General features: G+C 44.7%; 1 protein-coding gene across 3 annotated transcripts in view; it reads left to right on the top strand.

Annotated features, from left to right (window-relative positions):
* Window positions 1–19,198, top strand: part of LOC119965250 (CCR4-NOT transcription complex subunit 6) — a 143,931-nt gene that overhangs the window by 24,582 nt on the left and 100,151 nt on the right. For all 3 annotated transcript variants that reach the window (XM_038795742.1, XM_038795740.1, XM_038795741.1), the window contains 3 exons: window positions 479–600; window positions 3,389–3,575; window positions 16,104–16,189. In XM_038795742.1, coding sequence (XP_038651670.1) covers window positions 489–600; window positions 3,389–3,575; window positions 16,104–16,189 — 385 coding nt within the window. In that variant the 5' untranslated portion in view covers window positions 479–488. The remainder of the gene's footprint in view (window positions 1–478; window positions 601–3,388; window positions 3,576–16,103; window positions 16,190–19,198) is intronic.

The raw sequence follows: 19,198 nt of genomic DNA, 5'->3' as shown, positions 1-19,198 counted from the left end.
GGATGGGGCAGGAGGGAATTTGGAGACGAGATTTAAAAGAAAAGTTAATTCAATGAGGAGGTGGAAGCCAACGTACATCATAGATGTTTGGAGTATTGGGGTGAGGGAGGTAAGTAAGCTTACCTGTGTGCAAGACTTAATATTAGCATGTATATATTTTACATTCCTTGAAGTTTGGTGAACGATATCCAAGTAGGGTATTAAAGAAGTTGGTTTGAGATTGCAAAAGCATGAATCAAGATTTCATCAGTGTCATGGATGAAGTTAACATAACTAGTTCTGGTAAGAAGAATGTGCAGTTTGAAACTTACTTTGAATAAAACCACATTTTGAATGGTCTGGTTCAGCCTCAGTGAGTGCATGGGGTAAAGATTAGGGTGGCTTTGAAATGTGTAATTTGTAGTGTAGTATCAAACTTGATTTTAGTTAGTGCCTGGAAATGTGGGCATATTACATTTAATTTGTATTGCCATTTCAGTGTAACCGGAATGCCCAAGGAAAAATATGATCCACCTGATCCACGGAGAATGTACACAATTATGTCTTCAGAAGAAGCAGCAAATGGGAAGAAATCGTACTGGGCAGAATTGGAGATCAGTGGTAAGTATTGTGCATGGAACCAAGGTAGTTAGAATGTAATGCTGTTTAATTAAGAATCTGTCATTTCACCTATGGATTTAAATTTTTATTTAAAAATAATATATCAAAACAGTTAGTAGCATTGGAAAACATGAAGTATGTTTACTCACGCAAGATATATTGTAATATTCATACAATTTGGTATTTACAAGAATGTTTTACTTGTGCTGACCATAAATCTGATATGTTCTAAGCAATGCAATATACTTTCCCAAATTTAGTCACTGATTCCAGTACAGCACGGCTAGATGTAGAATAATGCTCCTTCTAATGTGTTCTAACATCTGTTAACTTTACCTACTGGTCATCTGTTCATTTCCATACCCTCAAATGAATCTTGCTCTTTACCAGTTACACTTAATGGCCAATACCATTAGAATACTCACAGAATACACTCTGCAGAACAAAATGTCATCTAATTTGTGCTGTTTGTTACCATAAACCGATTATTTTAATTATAAACAATGAAATTGCAGATACAGAGTAAGGCCCTGGAATAACATGAAAGAAAATTAAATTTGACATTGTGTAACGGTAAAGCAGTGGTCTTGTTTATTCTCCTTTAACCACGTTATGGGAATTTAGTATTGTGGGCCAAGACTGTAAGAATCCAATATGCAAATCATTTGGATACTTTTGTTCAATCATTCTGTACTAATAATAATAATTGTTATTGTCACAAGTAGGCTTACATTAACACTGCAATGAAATTACTGTGAAAAGCCCCTCGTCACCAAATTCTGGCGCCTTTTCATGTACACAGGGAGAATTCAGAATGTCTAATTCACCTAACAGCACATCTTTTGGGACTTGTGGGAGGAAACCAGAGCACCCGGAGGAAACCCACGCAAGCACAAGGAAAACTTGCAGACTCCGCACACGCAGTGACCCAAGCCGGGGATCTAACCTGGGACCCTGATGCTGTGAAGCAACAGAGCTACACACTGTGCTACCGTGCTGCTAGATTTGAATGTCATCTGCAAAGGCCACCAACAGGGGTTGAGAGTTCAAATTTTACCATGACCGTTTGTGAAATTGAACCTATAAATCTGGTCAGTTGCGGGCTACTATTAAAATAAAGTCGCGTAAACTACTGTACCATAACTGCTGGGAAGAGACCCCTCTGACACGTACCTGGTCGGATGATTTTAGTTCAACCTGCCTGTTTTCTCCACCATATACAAGGTGCACAAGTCAGAAATTTGATCCATGTTTTTGATAAATTTGGGCTTTGTCTGCTTCTCGAAACACCTCATAAATTTTAATAACCCTATTCAAAAAGGAGCTCTTTGAAAGATACGGCACAATCAAGATAGGCCAAATGGCCTCCTTTGCTGTATCATTCTTATGTGGGACCTTGCTGTGTGCAGCTTGACTGCTGGTTCCTTCTTTGCCACAAGAACAATCCTTAATACTTAAATTGCTATAAAATGCTTTGGAATGTCCTGAAGTTGTGAAAGGCAGTATATAAATTCAGATCATTGTCCTGGTGGAATATCTGCCTGGATTTATGCACTCATAATGTTCAAAGCTGAAAAAGAGCCTGGAAAGAATAGTTTGCTTGACTGGTGCCTCTGTCATGAGATTGTGTATCCACCTCTGCATTGCTGGCACCCTATGGTTGTGGTATCTTAAGGTTTACAGGATGCACTACATTAGCTTGGGATAGTTATTTTGAGCGTGATCTTTTTCTGACATTTGCACGGTTTCTGACTTTATAATGCAAGGAAGGTCATTGATAAAACAACTCACAATGGTTGGGCTTGGGTCACTAGCCTGAGAAAGTCCTGAAGCAATGTCCTGGGGAACAGATGATGGGGCTCCAAAAAGTGGAGAGAATTCTATTGGTTCCAATTGATTTCAATTTTGCTACGGTCTCACTTGGTCAAATATTGTCTTGATGTCAAGGGCAGTCATTTTCAATTCCCCTCTGAAATTTAGCTCATTTGTCCATGTTTGGACCAAGGTTGTAATGCAGTCTGAAGTAGAGTGCCCCTGGTGGAACCCAAAGTGAGCATCGGTGAACAGGTTATTGTTGAGGAAGTGCAGCTTTACTGCACAGTCAATTACATTTTACACATTTTACATCTCTCCGCAGATGGTTTGGGATGTTTTCCTACCCACCTAATTACAAGGTGTTGTTGAAGTTGTATAGTTTCTCACTGTTCCACCTGCCTTAATTTTACCAAATGTTAGCTAAGACAAATACATGTAGGACTCCCTAAAACTACTTCACAAATGAATGTTATCATGTCACTTTGCAGCACAGAAGCTGTCTGTTAGGCCCATCGATTGTATGTTGGCATGCCATGAAGCAGCCCAGTCAGTCCCATTTTCCCCCTTCTATCCCTGAAAGTTTATTTCCTTCAAAGTGTCTATCCAGTTTCCTTTGCAATCATCACTTGTCTCTGCTTTCCACTACCCTCGAGTGCAACATATTTCTGGTCGTTGCCACTCACTGCACTAAAAAACGCTATTTCTCACCATGCATCTGTATCTCTTGCCCAAAACTTTAAATTTGTGTTGCCTCGTCTATGTGATTTATTGTGTTACATATACTTTGTCCTTATTTTAAGTATGTGGAAGGTGAACTTCTCTACCTAACAGACATATTAGGAACCTATTAAATGGCAGCAGAATTATAAATGTTATTATGTATGTATATTTTTACTCATAACCTGTATCTGAGGTGAATTGAAACAAAATGGAGGGAAATCTTAACAATTTTGTTCATTTATCTATCGTGCAGGGAGAGTTAGAAGTTTGAGTTCATCGTTATGGTCACTAACACACTTGACTGCATTGCATCTTGGTGACAACTCCCTTTCACGTATTCCTCCTGACATTGCCAAACTGCATAATCTGGTATACTTGGACCTATCGTGCAACAAGATACGGAGTTTACCGTCAGAGCTTGGAAACATGGTATCACTCAGGTAAATTTTTCAAATGGAGAAAATTCTCTATATTATGATTCATTATATTTCAAAGATTTATTGTAATATAAGCACATGATGGAAATATCTTAATTCTTTCCAACAAAAATTTTAATTCTTTTACTATGTTGTATCTTTAATTTCAGCACACTCATTAATTTGAGCACTGCTGACGAGATCATTTGTTTTGATCAATTACTGAAGAGCTGAATATTATTTTGAACACTTGAGCTGTTTGGTGTTAGATCTTTAAAAATGTAAACATTTTGACCTAGTCACTCCTGTAATACAATAAATTAAACTTCACTGCTCTGTCATCTGATATGCTGAAAACATGCCTTTTCAGCTTATTGGAGACTGTTTTAAAGATGTAGGTTTCAGCCTTCGTATGGATGGTGACATGCTGGAGGAGATGGCACAGTGGTACTTTTGCTGGACTGGTAATCCAGAGATCCAGTGTAATTCTCTGGTGATCCAGGTGTGAATTTAAATTCAAGGAAAAAATCTGGAATTAATGACGACCACGTAACCGTTATCAATTGTTGTAAAAACCTACCTGATTCACTAATGTCCTTTGGTGAAGGAACTTTTCATCCTTACCTGGTCTAGCCTACATGTCACTCCAGACCATCTGAAAAGGTTTAGCATGCCACTCAAATAAAAAGGAATGAAACTGGACTGAGCACCCGGCATCAGTCTAGGCATCAGAAACAACAGCAGCAAACTGAACCCTGCTGACCCTGCAAAGTTCTTCTTACTAACAATGGGGGTATGTAAGAGTCCTTCCAGGTTATTTCCTTTGTTTCTATTTATTTTATTTTATTATTTTGGCCTGTGGGCCCATGATCAGATGTGCCTTTTAGCAGAAGACTTTGAATTCTGAAACAGCCTGCTTGCCAGGACATTGTATTCTCAGGCTTTGCGTTTGGGAGAGGAGAAGCCGACTCTTCAGCACCAGGTGGATCTTAGAAACGAGTTTTGGAGGGGCTCGGTTCGATTGGTTAACTGGCAACTGGTGGTTTGGTCAGGGACAGTGTTCTGCCTGAAAACGGTGAATGATTTGTTCCTGTGTGATGCTTTCTGAGAAAACTGGCAAAAGTGTTCAGACATAATAATAATAATCGCTTATTGTCACAAGTAGGCTTCAATGAAGTTACTGTGAAAAGCCCCTAGTTGCCACATTCCGGCACCTGTTCGGGGAGGCCGGTATGGGAATTGAACCCATGCTGCTGGCATTGTTCTGCATTACAAGCCAGCTGTTTAGACCACTGTGCTAAATCAGCCCCAACCATTGGAAGTGAAAGGCGCTCACTATGAAGTACTCAGACGAAAACCTGAACTTCAGAAAGACATTGACGGGATGTCATCCCAGTGCATCAAAGATCCTTAATCTTTTTAATTTTTTTCTTTCCCTTTCCACCACCCTTTCCCTCTGTTTTGTTTTTTGTGTGTGCATGTAGAGAATGTGGGGCAACTAAGGAAGAGGGGGAGTTGGGAAACGGGTAGTTGTTGGACAGTTACATTTTTCGTTTGTTTAATTATAATACTGTACATAATAAAAGGTTACTTTTTTTTTTAAAGTTTCAAATCTGGTGACTGTAGTTTATTGGGCTCCACCAGGCTCAACCAGGCTCAACCTCGAGTATTTTAAATTTACCTGTGTTGTAACTCTGGGTCAAGTGGGGCTGGAATTGACCATGCACCACCACAGGGTTTTGTGACAGGGGCTTGTGCCAAAGTTGGGACAGCTGTTTCACAGATGAGTCAAGCAATAGCCTGACATAGTCATAATTACGTTATCACACCTTACAGCACCATCTCCATTCCTGGGTATTTCGCAGCAGTTGGCGACAGAATTGTACTCTATCACAATTTGTGACCACATGGCCCAGCATATCCCCTACTCTACCAAGCCGGGGGGTTAACCCTGTTTCATTGAAGAGTGCAGGAGGATATGCCAAAAGCAACATTGGACATACCTAAAAATGAGGTGTCAACTTGGTGAAGCTGCAACACAGGACAATATGCATGCCGAACAGCATAAGCAGCAAGTAATAGAGATAAGCAATTCCACAACCAATGGATTAGATGTAAGCTCTGCAGTCCAGGCACATCCAGTTGTGAATGATGGTGGACAACTGACCAACTCTCAGGAGGAGGAAGCTTCACAAATATCCTCCACCTCGGAGCATTGAGGAGCCCAGCACATCAGTGCAAGGAGAAGGCTGAAGCATTCATAGCAATCTTCAGGCAGAAGTGTCGAGTGGATGACTCATCTGGGCATCCTCTGGAGGTTCCCAGCATCACTAATATCAGTGTTTAGCCAATTCGATTCACTCCGTGTGATATCAAAAAATATCTGAAGGCACTGGATTCTATAAAGTCTCGGGGCTCTTACAATGTCTGGCAACAGACTAAAGACTTGTGTTCCAGAACATGCGCGTCCCTAACCATGCTGTTTCAATACAGCTGCAACAATGCATCTACACGGGACAATGGAAAATTGCTCAGGTACACAAGAAACAGGAAGATCTAACCTGGCCAATTACTCCCCCGAGTCTACTCTTGATCATCTGTAAAAATGATGGAAGGGGTCATCAAGTGGCACTTGTTTAGCAATAACCTGCTCACTGATGCTTAGGAGTTCCTTGGGATAGGTTCCGAGGCTCAGCCATTTTCAGCTGCTTAGTCAATGGCCTTCCTTCCATCATAAGATCAGAAGTGGGGATGTTCGCTGGTGACTGCACAATATTTAGCGCGATTCGTAACTCCTCTCATACTGAAGCAGTCTATGCCCAAATGCAGCAAGACCTGGATAATATCCAGGCTTGGGATGACAAATGGCACATGACATTCGCACCACACTGTCAGCCAATGACATTGTCCAACAAGATATAATCTAACCATTGCCCCATTGACATTCAATGACATTACTATTGCTGAATCCCCCACTATCAACATCCTGGGGGTTACCATTGACCAGAAACTGAATTGAATTAGCCATATAAATTCTATGGCTACAAGCTCAGATCAGAGGCTAGGAACCTCCTGACTCCCCCAAAGCCTGTCCACCTTGTTATCTACAAGGCACATGTCAGTAGTGTGATGGAATGTTTTCTACTTGCCTGATTTGAGTGCAGCTCTACCAACACACTCTTAGGTTTGACACCACTCGGCTCAAGCATCCTGATTGATTTTCACCCCTCCCACCAATATTTACTCCCCTCCCTCCACCTATGACGAACCATGGCAGCAGTGTGTACCATCTGCAAGAAGCACTGCAGGAACTCACCAAGGCTCCTCAGGCAGCACCTTCCAAACATTTGGTGTTAGGGCAAGGGCAGCAGATACCTGGGAACACCATCCCTGTAAGTTCCCCTTCAAATCACTCACCATCCTGACTTGGAAATGTCACCTTTCCTTCACTCACTGGGCCAAAATTGTGGAAATCCCTCACTAACAATACTGTGGGTGTACCTACTCCTCGAGACTACAGTGAATCAAGAAGACATCTCACCACCACCTTCTCGAGGGCAGTTACAGATGGGCAATAAATGCTGGCCTTGACAGTGAGGGCCGCATCCTGCAAATGATTTTTAAAAAAACATTATTATTCAAATAAAATCCTGTGGATAAGTAGTACCATTTAAAAGGCAATGATATTAAATAATTTAGAAAATCAGAAATTCCGACAGTAAAGTAACATTTTCTGAACTCTCATTTTTTTGGGTTTTTTTCTGTTTTGATACCTTCGTAAAAGTGAAGCAAAATCGAGTCAAAATATGGAAATACTTGGAATAAAGCGACAGAAAGAGGGTACAGCAGTGAATAATCTTCGCCCTAAGCCTTGCAGCAATCTGCAATGTACTACTTAATGAAAGAAACAGGCTGCATACAACCAACGCACCCGTAATGTTCCCGAGCCGGACCGCACAGCAAACTTAAAGGGACCGCAAATTGGAATAAAGAGATGGTGCAAAAAAATTAAATTAGAAAGAACGTTGTTAGCAAGGAGTTTTTTTTCCAGACTGGAGGGAATTGAATAGTGGAATGGGAAAAATAGCAGATGAAATTCAACACCAATTTGAATGAAGTGATGCAATTTGGTAGAAAGATGAAAGAAAATATAAGTAAGTCAGTGCAATTTTATTCGGGAATGGAGAATTAGATAAATTTGGGAATAGGTCATCTTGAAGTGGCAGGACCAATTAAAAAGGCTGTTTTTGTTTAAAAACATATGGGTGGGATTGTTGACTCTATTAATAGAGTGCAAAAGCAATGAGGTGATGCAAAACCTTTAAAGCATTCATTGGGCCTCAACTGGGGCCTTTTCACAGTAACTTCATTGAAGCCTACTTGTGACAATAAGCGATTATTAACTGGAATATTATCGTCAGTTCTGGACACCATACTTTAGGATAGATATCGAGGCCTTAAGAGTTGACACAAGTAATTTACCATTGAATGGTATAATAGTAATCTTTATTGTCACAAGTAGACATACATTAACACTGCAATGAAGTTACTGTGGAAAGCCCCTAGTTGCCACATTCCGGATCCTTTTCAGGTACACAGAGGGAGAATTCAGAATGTCTAATTCACCCAACAGCACATCTTCTGGGACTTGTGGGAAGAAACCGGAGCACCCAGAGGAAACCCACGCAAACACAGGGAAAACTTGCAGACTCCGCACAGACAGTGACCCAAGCCAGGGATCATTCGCGAGGTGAACCCTGGCCCAAACCCAAGCCGTTCGAACCCTGGCCCAAATCCAAACCTTTCCAGTACCTCTGAGGTACTTCCATTCGATCCTGTTGAAGGCTTTCTCTGCGTCCAGGGAGATAGTCACCTCTGGTGTTCTCTCCCCAGATGGGGTCATGGTCACATTCAGCAGATACCTGATGTTTGTTGTTGGCTGTCTGCCCTTGACAAAGCTCAATTGACATTCCGTCACTACCCCCGGCATGCAGCTCTCCAGCCGTCTCACCAGGGCCTTTGCTCGGATCTTGGCGTCTGTATTAAGGAGTGAGATGGGTCTGTAAGACCCACACTCCAGCGTTGGTGGCAGGGTTCCCCTCGACAGTGAGTTAGTGAACAACTCCCACAGGTGCGGGGCCAGTGCTGGCTCAGATATTTTTATCAAAGTCCGCTGGGAATCCATTCGACCCTGGCGCCTTCCCTGCCTGCATGGAGTTAATGCTCTCCATGACTTCCCTCAGTTCTAATAGGGCTTACAGGCCCCATCTCCTAACTTCCCCCACGACGGGCATGTCCAGTTCTTCAAGGAACTACTTCCTCTTCGAATTCCCGCTTCGGCGGCTCAGTGGTGTACAGTTCCCGTTAGAATGTTGTGAAGACCTTGTTAATCTGCTCTGGTGCTGCGACTAGTTTGCCGCTGCTGTCCTTTATCTGAGTTATTTCCCTCATAACTGCCTGCTTTCTCAGCTGGTGAGCCAACAGGCAGCTGGCTTTGTCTCCATGTTCATAGAAGGCCCCTGGTGTCTGGTACAACTGGTTCACTGCTTTTCCTTTGGAGAACAGGTCAAATCCATTTGTAGCATTTTCCTCTCCTCCAGTAGTTTCACGGTCCACCTCCGGAATGGAGTCAACCAGCTGTTGCCGTACCGCCCCCTCCTTCCTATCTTTGAGCACCCTGTATGCGATAAATTCCCCCCCCCCCCTTATCACCACCTTCAGTAACAACCAGAATGTGGAGGGTGAGACCTCTCTATTTTGGTTGCAGGTACATACCAGTCGGTGGCTTCTGATATCTCCTCACACAATGTCTTATCGGCGAGGAGGGCCTTGTCCAACTTCCGATGGGGGGGGGGGTTGATTTGATTTGATTTATTGTCACATGTATTGGTATACAGTGAAAAACGTTGTTTCTTGCATGCTGTACAAACAATGCATACCGTACATGGGGAAGGAAGAAGATGGGAAGGAAGAAGATGGAAGCGAGTATGTCCGGGATGCGTGGGGTTATTTGTGTAGCAGTGGTCCAGAATGTTTGGGCCTCTGGTGGAACGGGTGACGTGTTGGTGGTAACTTGGTAGTACACTCTTGAGCTTGGCCTGATTGAAGTCCCCAGCTATAATGAACAAGGCCTTGGGATGTTTCGTTTCAAGGCTGTTTGTGGTGGCGAATATTTCAGTGAATGTTTCGTCCAGTGTGATTTTCACGTTCGCATGGGGTGGGATGTAAACTGCCGTCAGGATAACGGCGCTGAAATCCTGCGGAAGGTAGTAGGGGCGGCATTTTAGCGTCAGGTATTCTAGATCTGGGGAGCAAAAACGTGCCACTGTTGCTACATCTAGGCACCAGGAGGTGTTGATTAGGGGGCAGACCCCACCTCCCCTAGCCTTGCCTGAGGCCGCCGTATGGTCCATTCGGTGGATTGAGAGGCCCTCTGGTTGTCGGGTACAGTCCGGTGAAGCAGGAGTGAGCCATCTCTCCGTGAAACAGAGCACACAGCAGTCCCTCAGTTCTCTTTGAAAAGTGAGACTGGCTTTAAGTTTGTCTGGCTTGTTTTCTAGAGATTGGACATTAGCTAGGAATAAACTAGGCAGAGGGGCTTTGGGGCTACGTTGTTTCACTCTCACCTGCAGGCCTGCACGTTTTCCACGCTTCCTGGAGTGACTGCTTTTTTTGAGCCAAGGAGACGGTGAGAGGATGTGGTTTTAAGGGTATAGCTGTGTCCAATGAGGTTCTTCACTCTGGTCGGTGTGTAGCTGGAGGATTGGTTGCCATGCTTGCGGTTCCTGCATCGGTAGGTGGGTCTGTGCGGTCGAGTGTTCCGGGTCGCTGTCGGGCTGCGGTATGTCTTCACAGGTCGGTGGATGTCCAGACCATGCTCCGGCGTGGATGGGTTGAAGACCGGTAAGTGGATGACGTCTCTGGGGTCATGGTTGTGGATGAGGCGATGGCCGGTTCCATGTGTTGAGGTTGGCAGGGTCTTTTCCAGATTATAGATATAACATAGAACATACAGTGCAGAAGGAGGCCATTTGGCCCATCGAGTCTGCACCAACCCACTTAAGCCCTCACTTCCACCCTATCCCCCTAACCCAATAACCCCATCTAACCTTTTTTGGTCACTAAGGGTAATTTAGCATGGCCAATCCACCTAACCTGCACGGTTTTGGACTGTGGGAGGAAACCAGAGCACTCTGAGGAAACCCACGCAGACACTGGGAGAATGTGCAGGCTCCGCACAGACAGTGACCCAGCAGGGAATCGAACCTGGGACCCTGGTGCTGTGAAGCCACAGTGTTAACCACTGTGCTACCGTGCTGCCCTTGAAACGTTGTCTTCCTTCAGAGGTCGGAGGATCTCTAGACCTGCAAGTAAATTAAAAAGAGCAGTATTAGTGATTGTTGGGCTGTGGGCGTTGGTTTTTAGGAGTGTGGGGCGACTGTAGAGGGGGGAAGGGGAGGGAGTGCTTGGATCCTGCAGGAGGTCGCAGCTCTCCGGGTCAGAGGGGCTGGGAGCTGGCGGCGGGGTAAAAGAGGGCTCCAGCTGCTGGGATGCTGGTCTGGTTGTTGGAGAGCAGCAGAGTGAAGGTCCCAGCTTCTGTGGTGTTTTCCAGGTCTCTGGGAGCCTGTGGAGTGAAGGCCCTGGCTTCTAGGGTGTTTTCCTGGCCTCTGGCAGCCGCTGTAGGGGAGTCCCTGGGCCTGCAGCGCCGGCAGCTGCTCACACATGGTCGGCTGGTCCGGCTCGATTTCAGGTCGTCAGTTTCAGGCGTCTCCAGGGTCCTAAAGATCGCTAAATCTGTAAGTAATTGAATAAGAACATTGTTAGAGAGTTTAAAACAGTTAGAATGAAGTTTTAGAAGCAAAGAACAAGAGTAAAAGATAGAATTAGAGGGTATGCTGGGCACAGCACAGCTCCAGGGTCCCAGGTTCGATTCCCGGCTGGGTCACTGTCTGTGCGGAGTCTGCACGTCCTCCCCCTGTGTGCGTGGGTTTCCTCCGGGTGCTCCGGTTTCCTCCCACAGTCCAAAGATGTGCGGGTTAGGTGGATTGGCCATGCTAAATTGCCCGTAGTATCCTAATAAAAGTAAGGTTAAGGGGGGGTTGTTGGGTTACGGGTATAGGGTGGATACGTGGGTTTGAGTAGGGTGATCATGGCTCGGCACAACATTGAGGGCCAAAGGGCCTGTTCTGTGCTGTACTGTTCTATGTTCTATGAAGTCGCCTCGCTCCGGCACCATCTTGGAATCCTCCAAGATAAACCTGGCCCACCTCCAACCTCACATCCACGTAATGTGGAGCATGGTCGGAGATTACAATTGTGGAGTACTCCACTCCAACTATCCCTGGAGGCACTGATTTGCCCACAATGAAGAAGTCGACCTCAGTGTGCACCCTATGGACTTGGGAGAATAAGAAGAACTCCATTTCCCTTGGGTGTGTGAACCTCCATTGGTCCACAGCCCCCATCTGCTCCATGAAAATGTTCAGCTTTCTCGCCATGCTTGACTGTTTCCCTGCTTTGGGGCTGGATCTCTCCTCCGTGGGTCCTCTACACAGTGAAGTCTCTCCCCATAATGAGTCGGTGAGAGCCTATGTCAGGGTTTTCTGCCATGGTGTTCTTATCGAATTCCGCGTCATCCCAATTGGGCACATGTACGTTTAAAAGGAGCACTGGTGCACATTCAGTACACGGCTAACCATCAGCCCATCCAGTCTGCTCCGCTATTCAATCATGGCTAATATTTTTCTCATCCCCATTCTCCTACCATCTCCCTATAATCCTTGATTCCCGTATTAATCAAGAACCTATCTATCTCTGTCTTAAAGTCACTCAGTAATTTGGCCTCCGCAACCGTCTGCGGCAATGAGTTCCACAGATTCACCACCCTCTGGCTGAATAAATTCCTCCTCATCTCAGTTTTAAAGGATCGTCCCCTCAGTCTGAGGCTGTGCCCTCTGGTTCTAGTTTTTCCTACTAGTGGAAACATCGTCTTCTTGTTCACTCTATCTAGGCATCGCAATATCCTGTAAGTTTCAATTAGATCCCACCTCATCCTTCTGAACTCCCAGCAAGTACAAACCCAGAGTCCTCAACCGCTCTTCATATGACAAGCTGCTTTGAGTCCTGTTTGCAAACCACTGTATTTGGCATCTAGCACTACGGGTAGGGAGTCAGTGTGTTAAATTAAGGATCCCAAGTCGATTCTCAGCTTGGGTCACTGTCTGTGCGGAGTCTGCACGTTCTCCCTGTATCTGCGTGGGTTTCCTCCGAATGCTCCGGATTTCTCCCATAATTCCCGAAAGACCCTTCCTCCATGTACCCAACAGGCGCCGGAATGTGGTGACGAGGGGCTTTTCACAGTAATTTTATTGCAGTGTTAATGAAGCCTACTTGTGACGATAAAGATTATTATTATGACATACCATCTCCCTGAGTCCGTAACCGACTTTGCCACTTTGAATGCCGTCCTCTTATTGAGCAGTATGGTTGCCCTCCCCAGCCCTCGTCACGTAACACGACTGGTATGTCTGTCCTACCCAACTCTGTCTTGCCCTCAGTCAGTTCTTCTCCCTCTGGTGTATCTCTTGGAGGAGGATTTCATCAGACTCCACACTTTTCAAACGGGTGAAGACTCTGGATCCTTTCACTGGGCGGTAAAGTTGCCTGTACAGATGTGGGGGGGGGGGGGGGGGGGGGGGGGGGGTAGATTTCTGCCTGCTACCCGCAGGGTCAACTATGCTGGCCGTTAATGTGTTCTTGTTCCTGCTGTCGCCAGGTGCGACCTGTCGTAACCAGCATTCGACCCAACCTCCTTCCCTTCCACCCCCTTGATTGTTCCCCATCGAGAGCTGTGCTGTAACACCCCCCCCCCCCCCCCCCCCCCCCCCCCCAGCCTGCTTGCTGGTGTGGTGCCTCCCCCTCTTCTCGCATTTCTACACATTATCACTCTCACCCCCTCCTTCCTGGACTTGGAACAGATTGAAATTGAGGCATCTTTATCACGTGCAATTCAAGGTTAGTTTTCATTGCTGCTGCTGTCTTCACAGTCAGTGCCTCTGCACAAATTTGTCCGCTTCGGCAGGTGCAGTGAAATAATGTTCTTTTCCTTTTGAAAGTTACCCATAGCTTGGCTGGGTGCAGCATCCCGAACCATAACTTGTTCTTGTACAAAGCTGCCTTATCTGCATAGAATTCGGCCCAGCGCTTGGCCAGGTCTGCCCCAATGTCCTGGCATACCTCGCTCTATTGTCCCTCCCATTTACAGGCCCTTGTGTGAATCGCCCAATTCAGGATCCCCTCTCTATCCTGGTACCGACCGGTGCAGCTTTGCAATGATGGCCCGTGGCTGCTCTCCCGTTTCTGGCCTCGGCCGGAGTGACCTGTGGGCTCCATCTATCTCTTGGGGGTTTGGGGAAGTTCTCTTTCTCTCCCCCCAACCAGACCAGTTTACCCAGCATCTGAACTACGTACTCCATGGGATTCCTGCCCACAATCCCCTCCGATAGGCCCGCATTGCAGAGGTTCTGGCAGAACGATCGGTTCTCCCAGTCCTCAACTTCCCCTTGAGTGTTCATTGGGCCGCCAACAACCTTGCCACCTCAGTCTCCAGCACCTCCTTGAAGAGGGCCAGGACATCCGCAATCGTCGCTTTCACTGTTGCCATCATTTCCAGCTTAATAATGTCTCTGTGCTATAGGAGCTCCTGCATTAGGAGGTGCATCTATTGGTTTATTAGTGGGCATTCCAGCGTGTGCATCAGCAACCCAGCCCGCCTCGGTTGCGACCCACTCTGTCTCGCTCCGTGTGTTCACTGCCTTGTTCTTTCTCTCCAGACTCTTGATAACTCTAACGTCTCTTTGGCTTTTGAATTGTTAGCGCACATCTTTCTGTATCTGGGATCTTTGAGGGGGGTTTTTGCAGGCTTAGTTGCCTATTTTCTGTCTAAAAGTGCCAATTCCAAAGTTCCGGGGGAGAGCCACCTTTCCTGCGACCGCTCAGCACATCCCTGCCACCAGAAATCCATCCATACAGATTTGTGACATAATTATCATGAAAATCTTCTATTTTAGCCCTTGTATGCACTTCTGTATTTTCTGGAGGTGACAAAACAATGCATTTCACAATACCTACCTAATTATGGCCATTGATTGTTATGTCACTGAGAAAATAAAGCCCTGTCATTTTTGTACTGGTTTGTACTTTAGAACTAAGCTTTACCTGAGCTTGCTATTGATCACATTTGAACTATTTTAAAGGATCTCCAAAAAGATTTTTCAAGATGCAAGGTTACTCCTTGTACTTTCATTAGTTTTTAAATTTGTGATGTAAAAAATATGTTTATATTAAAGGGAGAAGCATATTATAAAATAGTAATGCACAACTATGCCATCTGTAGCATTTCCAATAATCTTTGCGTAATGGAGGATAGGAAACATCTGTGCACAATACAGTTAAAATCCATCTTTTTTTATTTGTAAGTTTCACATTACATTTTGTGAGTTTTTTTTGGTTGAGCATTTCCCTTGATTTCACAGTATTACCATCTCTATGGGTATTCTTAGGGTAGGAAACCAACTTGTTAAAGCAGGATATTAAACTGTTACAATTTACTTTTCATTTAGTCATCTTAGCTTTTCAGGCTTGTTTGTCTCATCAGTGGGATGATTTCAGATAGTAATAGGTTAACTAATCTTGGTGAACAGGTGGTGTGGTTAGCTATTCTCTGACCATGTTTTCCTGCGAAGACAGCACGTTGTGAATGCTATGACAGCAGGCTAACTCTTGCTGGTGTGAGGCACATATGCCATTGGACATTTTCTGTTGTAACAACCCCATAGTGCAAGCTGAATGCAGTGTAGGGAGATAAACAACCAACAGTCTATTTCCTTAACTAATGAACTTTAAGGATTGACAGAGAGAATCTGAGGAGGAACAGAGAAAGTGAATACATTAGCCAAATCAGGGGCAGCATAGAGGAAACAATGGTTGATTGGATTAAGAGAGGGGAAAGAAACAAAGAAAAAGTAATTCAAGGGCATGCAGGAATGTGATAGAATAATTTAAGTTGCTGTTTTTCTAGGCCATGAGTTTGATTGGCAATACACTACCAATTGTCACATTCGAAAGGGTACTTGTCCGCATAATTACCAGCCCTAACGTTCTACTGTGAGTTTCACGGATAATTATAGTGCAAATTTAGCAAGCTCTTAAAATAACAAGCTCGGGATGAGCTGCTGCTTTTGTGAAGCACTAAGACCAGTGCAAATTGTGGAGCCATTTTTTCATGTTCTGTGTCTTTGCTGGCCAATTTCCGCAATAGTAATTGCCTATGTCCACCATTAACTCTTTGTTCGACAAATATGTAGCCTCTTGTTCTGTCCAAGTCCACACATTATTAGCTTCACAAGCTATTTTCCTTAATTTCCATTACAAAGTGAAAGCAGATTTCTTAACATAATTCAGACTTTCTTTTGTACTCTGACCCAATAATATTTTTGAAACCCATAAGATTTCCAGGTACACATTTATTTGATTTTCTTTTGTTTCTTTCAGGGAACTGCTTTTGAACAATAACCTGTTGCGGGTTCTACCATTTGAGCTTGGAAAGCTGTTTCAATTACAGACCCTGGGTTTGAAAGGTAAGAGTAATAGTATGCAACAATGCTGTATTGAACCATTTACTCTTGGTAAATACGAGACTTCTGATCCCATAAATTAATTTTATTAAATGTAGGAAGTATTTTTCTTTCCACATTTCTTTCACTTCTCCATCCACTTAAGACATGGTTGTTTCCTCATGCAGCAAGCTTCCATTTGCCATTTGACCTCTTGCATGTTAATGAAATTATTAGTTTGAATGAATGAACAGGTGGCAAATGTTGGAAGGCTGTGTAGTTCTCACCCCATGATGCAAGCAATTGTATTTGAGCAGCACAACGTTGTATAAAATTTCTTATTGGATTGGTACTTTGCTATATGGATTCAAAATGTAGTGCATGAGAATGCTGATGTGAAGTTTCAAAAAAAATGTATATATTCATTTAGCAAGACGTTATGGTAAGGCCAAAATTTATTGCTCATCCCTGTTACCCTTGGTGATGAGCAAGTCCATGCGTTGTAGGTACACCCACAGTGCTGTTAGGGAGGAAGTTCCTGGATTTTGACCCAGTGACAGTGAAGGAGTGACATAGTTCCAAGTCTGGATTGTGCATAAACTGCATCCTCCTCACAGCTCACCCTCGCACACAACTTAGTGTCTGCAAATTTGGAAATATTACATTTTGTTCCCTCCTCTAAATCATTTAATATGTATTGTGAATAGCTAGGGTCCTAGCACTGATCCCTGCAGTGCCCCACTAGTCACTGCCTGCCAATTTAAAAAAAGACCTGTTAATTCCCACTCTTTCTTTCTTGTCTGTCAACCAGTTTTCTATCCATCTCAATACACCACACCAAATCCCATGCACTTCAATTTTACATGCTAATCTTCTATGCAGTATTTTGTCAAAAGCCTTCTGAAAAGTCCAAATAAACAACATCCACTGGCTCCCCCTCATCAACTCTACTAGTTACATCCTCGAAGAATTACAGTAGATTTGTCAAGCATGATTTCGCCTTCATAAATCAATACTGACTCTGTCTGACCCTGCCACTGTTTCTAAGTGTTCTGCTATAACATCTTTGACAATGGATTCTAGAATTTTCCCCACTATCCCACTAGGCTTACTTGTCTATAATTCCCTGTTTCTTCTACCTCCCCTTTTTTTTTGCTTTAATTGATCCGTTAGTTGTGGAGTGACTTAGCTCCAAATATAGCATGCTGCTTTTGCTATTTTGCATTCTGCTTCTGCTATTTTCCATCCGTGTAGCTTCAGCAGGTTGGCATCTCGCTTTTAGGTATGCCTGGTGCTGTTTCTGCCATGTTATCTGACAATCTTTATTATACCCCTGGCTTGATGGTGATGGTGAGGGATATGCTGGGCCCAAAAGTTCCAGTTTGGTTTAATATAGTTCTGCTGTTGATGGCACTCAGTGGATGGCTAGATTTAAGCTACTAGATGTGTTCTGAATCCATGACATGTTGGCACAGTGGTAGGGCTACACAGGTAGCAGGTCGCGCCTGTGAAGTGGAGCTACTTCTGTCAGTGTCAAAACCTGCCTTTGCGAGATCCATGCTCAGCTGGCTCCGGGTGACTGCACCCGGTCAGCGCCCCTGCTAAGGGATACAGGCCCATCTACCTTGTGGGCATCTTGGGAGTGAGTTGAGGCCAAGAGAGTAAACCCTAACTGAAAATGCAGAGTGAAACCCGTAATGCAATCATGCATTATTTTCAGCATGTTCCAGCAAGTCCTGCAGCCAAACTACTGCCAAATGTGATGCTCTGCACTCCTTCGGATTCCAGCAGCAAGGCCGAGAGGGGGGTCCTGATCCATGGGCAGCCCAAAAATCCCATATATTCCACCCAGGTACACGCCATGGAGAGGTCCCTCGATAGTTGCCTCACAGCAACCAAAACAACACAGTTGACTGGAGCACGAGCGTTGGGTGCAAGATGCTACCATATAGCAGAGCTTGTGGACAGCAGTGAAAGATGGAAAGACGGAGGTGAAGAAAGAGCCACAGCAGCTGGCAAGACATGGCCAGATGCTGTCAAACAAATCGGTGATCCATTGGCGCGCACACCATTGCCACTCGAGATAAGGAGTCAAGAAGAAAAGAAGAGTGCTATATAAATATCCATATGTTGATGATACAAAGGTAGGTGGGAGGGTGAGCTAAGAGGAGGAAGCAGAGATGCTTCAGCGGGATTTGGACAGGCTGAGTGAGTGGACATATGCATGGCAGATGCAATATAATGTAAGATTATCCGCTTCGGTAGCAAAAATAGGAAGGCAGATTATTATTTGAATGTGTATAAATTGAGAGAGGTGGATACTCGGTGAGACCTAGGTGTCCTCCTGCCGTTGAAAGTAAGCATGCAGGAACTGCAGACAGTTAAGAAGGCAAATAGTATGTTGGCATTCACAGTGAGAAGATTTGTGTACAAATATAGCAATTGTATAGGGCGTTGGTGAGGCCACACCTGGAGTATTGTGTGCAGTTTTGACTCCTTATCTGAGGAAAGATGTTCTTGCCATGGAAGGAGTGCAGGTTTACCAGGCTGATTCCTGGGATTGCGGGACTGTCATATGAGGAGACACAAGTCGGTTAGGATTAGAATCATTGGAGTTTAGAAGAATGAGAGGGATCTCATAGAAACTTAGAAAAAATGTGTAGAGTCAGAAAGAATGTTCCCGATGGGGAGGGTGTCCATAACGGGGGGGTCATAGTTGCGGATAAAGGGGAAGCCCTTTGGGACTGAAGAGAAGAGAAATGTCTTCACCCAGAGAGAGGTGAATCTGTGGAATTCCTACCTCCAAAAGTAGTTATGCCAAAACATTGCGGCGGGATTCTCTCGGGCAGAGCCGCTTCGGAGAATCGAAATCGTGAAGATTTTCGCACAACGCCATTTCACGATTCTCACAACCGGCGAAAATGGCTTGATCGTGATCAGCGCCGTACTGCCCGAGAATTGCCAAGGGGGTGTCCGTTCATTGATCCGCCGGGCTCCCGGGATTTTTGCGGCCCAGATGGGGCCGAAATACCG

This window comes from Scyliorhinus canicula, chromosome 4 (genome assembly GCF_902713615.1).
Source record: "Scyliorhinus canicula chromosome 4, sScyCan1.1, whole genome shotgun sequence".
Lineage (NCBI taxonomy): Eukaryota > Metazoa > Chordata > Chondrichthyes > Carcharhiniformes > Scyliorhinidae > Scyliorhinus > Scyliorhinus canicula.
This window is presented reverse-complemented; position numbering and strand designations above follow the sequence as displayed.